The 3,376-nt window shown below is 47.5% G+C and overlaps 1 protein-coding gene across 1 annotated transcript in view; it reads right to left on the bottom strand.

Moving 5' to 3' along the window:
- The window catches only part of H257_19332 (hypothetical protein), a gene marked incomplete at both ends in the record, with an annotated part of 2,544 nt that extends 1,980 nt beyond the window's left edge, over positions 1-564 (bottom strand). The window contains one exon of the mRNA XM_009848479.1: positions 21-564. Within this exon, the coding sequence (XP_009846781.1) occupies positions 21-564 (544 nt within the window). The remainder of the gene's footprint in view (positions 1-20) is intronic.
- Positions 565-3,376: the final 2,812 nt, after the last annotated feature.

Here is a 3,376-nt window from a genome sequence, read left to right as displayed (position 1 = left end):
CTGCTCTTGGCCGTCGATACCCACATCCGGGTTGTTCCATCCGACGTAGTGCCACCGAAGCACACAGTGGGAGTCGCCGTCGCACGACACGCCATCGGGGAGCATGTACTGCATGTTGAAGACCTTGTTCCCCGCTGGCAATTTCCAGTCCTTTTCGCCGTTGGGCTGGACAAGCGTTTTGAAGCAATCTTCCGTTTCCTTGTCGTTGAGCGAGTTCAGTTTGCATAGCCCAAACTCAAAGTACCCCATGTGGTTGGCCGTGAGTTGGACTTGAAGGTCCATTGTGGACCCGGGGGCGTAGCAGGCCCCGATGACCTTTTCGCGAAGTTGGGGGAACTTGGCGAATTCACCACCAGTCTCGTGCAAGCGCTTTCCAGAGTACCTGTCGCCGCAGATCCCGTGTTTGCCGCCTCTGGTTTGGCCAATGCCACCAGCGCTGAGGCCGTGGTCGCCGAAGTTGATGGGAACAAGGCCATTGAATTGCGGAAGTTTGCCTATGTAGCCGCGGTGCGGAGGCACGAGCAGACGGCCGTGGGCAGAAGCATCTTGGACCATCATGGCCATGATCAAGGCCACCGGAGTTAAGAACGCGCTTGACTTCATGTCGAGTGAGTAAGATTGACAATGTTGATGGTGGTTTGGTGGACCCCGTTTGATCAACTTGATGGATTTGGAATCGAGTCGGATGGTATGTACATTTTTTACTGACCGTAATGGGTAGATCTGGTTTAGTTCGAATTACTCGTACGTACTGTTAATAGTATTGCGAGATTTCGAGTGGGTGGGGTCCGGAAATTCGTACCGAATCAACATATTGATACGAACGACTGGTCTAATTGCTGCAACCAAGTTTCACACGAAAATAGCTCAGTTATAGGTAGAGGATCGGTTTCTTAACTCAAAGGTCGTGGGTTCGATCCCTGGCTTCCCCGGATTATTTCCGCAAGGATTTATCCGTCCCTCCTGGGGAATCCGGATAACAAGGGCGCGTACGAAGACGAGGACCGAACTTCGAAGAAGATCGGTCGAAGCACGAGGTATGAAGCATTGAGCGAAGTAAAAACCGAAGATTACACACCGCCCCTGGTCGAGCAGGCGCGTTATAATTGGCGAAGCGGTCCACAACATGTGGTTCTAGTGCCGGCCCTCGCGGAGGAATGTCTTAAAAATGATAATCCAAACTCAATTAACCATCCTAGCGGCTGGTTCCGCCGATAACGTTAGGAGATTTCTTGGAGAGTGCTGGAGCAGAAAAATGGAGAAGTGTAGAAAAAACCAATAAATAAAATACCTGAAGGCCCCTCGGCTGAAAACACCAAAGGGACGTCTGGTATCGTTATTTAAAGTAGTACCATTGTTAGTAATTAATGGTTGTGGATTCTAGACGGAAACGGTAGAGGATAATATAAAACAGAAATGCCACCAACTTCGCCGAAATCAGCTGTCTTCACTATTGTCGATTTTGAGAAAGGGCACAAAGTTCACAAAGAGAGGAATCACATAGAGATGAAAAGACCCGTTTATTGGGTGCGTGCTGTAACAGTAGTACATCACTTCACAGCCAATCCACATCGGTTGGCGGAAATAGTAGTCCTGATGGAGCAAATTCGTGTTGGACGCCCGCAGGCGATTGAGATTTTGGAGCTCTCGCCAGTGGAGAATTTAGTGCAGCAGGGTTGGCATATATTCTATTGTCTGTAAGATTCATATTCATGCTGCCGGCGTGCTTCAGGACGTCGGGATGGCATGCTTCGTTGAAGAAGTCCATTGGGACCTCAATCGCGTAGAACTGTAAACAAGCCAACAGATCTGTTGACAAATCTGTGTTTATGGAGCGTTTACATCATGCTGTAAAATTTATTGGCAACCGGTGTGGGTCTGAAAAATGTAAATTTTGCTGATGTAGTGACTTACTTTGAAGATTTTTACATTTCTACATCAGCCGGTGGGGATGCTCTAACCGGTAGTACTATGTGGAATTTCTATCACTCCAGCGCTTATAAGCACATTTCGGCAACTTAACCCCGGAAATAGCGTTAAATGTACGTACATGTGCCGACCGGGGTTAGGACGGAGTCCCAGGTTACAGAGCTACGGGACTTCTGTATGTGTAGAATGAATTAGTCCTGTGTCTTATCTGTGCAGAGAACTGGGTTGTCCGGACGATTATCCTTTAATCTAATTCGATACTATGCATGGCGCGGCTTAGGCTATCCATGAACATCAAGGTGATCGTCTCGCCTACAGACAAGCCAACGACGCCTGTAAGCTTATAAGGCATTACGAGGAGGATATATAAAGGGAATCGGCCTTTTGTGTCAGCTATAATAGCTATACAGTATTGATTGTCCAGTGAGTCACAGAAAATGTGCGTCGCGCGTTTCGCATGTCATATCTCGGGAACGAGGGCGAATTGTGAGGCGATATATTAATATATTAATAGTCCATTTTTTCCCTCATTAAAACAGTTCCACTGTTGTTTTGACCCGAAACATTGTTTCAATGAGGTTTTTGTATGATCACATCTCACCTATTTCAGTGCGCGCCAACCAATTAGGGACAGCATGCATTTTTAGAAGAAAATTCTACCAATTAAATCAATCAAAACAAGCCAGATTCAAGCGATAGAGCTTCATTGGTGGAGTATTTCTCCTAACCTGGGCCTACCTACCTCACCATGTTCAAATCTGGGCGCCAAAATCAAGTTTTAGCATGCGACAGTGAAGTAAGGGATACTCGTGATTTCGCTACGTTATCAACACCACGTGCACTCCCTGCAGGTGAGACTTACGTAGCCTCTATATTTATTGCATGGTCTCACAGTTTGAATGCTTAGAATGGGGCATGGTGCAATGATGTCGTCAGAAGAGCGTGTATGCGTCAACAGTTTTCGTCGATGTGGTCTGTCGACCGGTTCCATCGCTCAAGAGCTCGGACGCAACAAAAACGTCATCGCCGGCTACCTTAACGACCTCAAGGTTATGGAACACGTTTTGGGGGCATGGCGTAGATTCTGTCGTTGACACAGAGTATCGTCTGTTCGTCCGAGAGGCCTCCAACACTGGACAGTCTTCCCGAAGGCTCAAAACCGACCTCAACCTTGATGCGTCTCTGCGAGCAATACAACGAAGACTCAAGTAATCACCTACGCTAACCTACGAAAAGTGGAAGCACACTCCGAAGCTAGGCAAGGCCCATACGCAAGCATGAGTCAAGTATGCTCAAAGGAATCTCCGAGAGCACCCAATTGGACTGAAATAATTTGGTCCGACGAGAAGAATTATACTCTCGACGGCCCAGATGGTTTTGAGTACTATTGGCATGACCTTCGGATGGAGCCTAAGTCATATTTAACTCGTGAAAAAGGCGAAGACGG

The sequence above is a fragment of the Aphanomyces astaci genome (genome assembly GCF_000520075.1).
Source record: "Aphanomyces astaci strain APO3 unplaced genomic scaffold supercont1.496, whole genome shotgun sequence".
Classification (NCBI taxonomy): Eukaryota; Oomycota; class Saprolegniomycetes; order Saprolegniales; family Verrucalvaceae; genus Aphanomyces; species Aphanomyces astaci.
The sequence above is the reverse complement of the archived record's forward strand: the minus strand, read 5'-3'. Positions and strand labels throughout refer to the sequence as shown.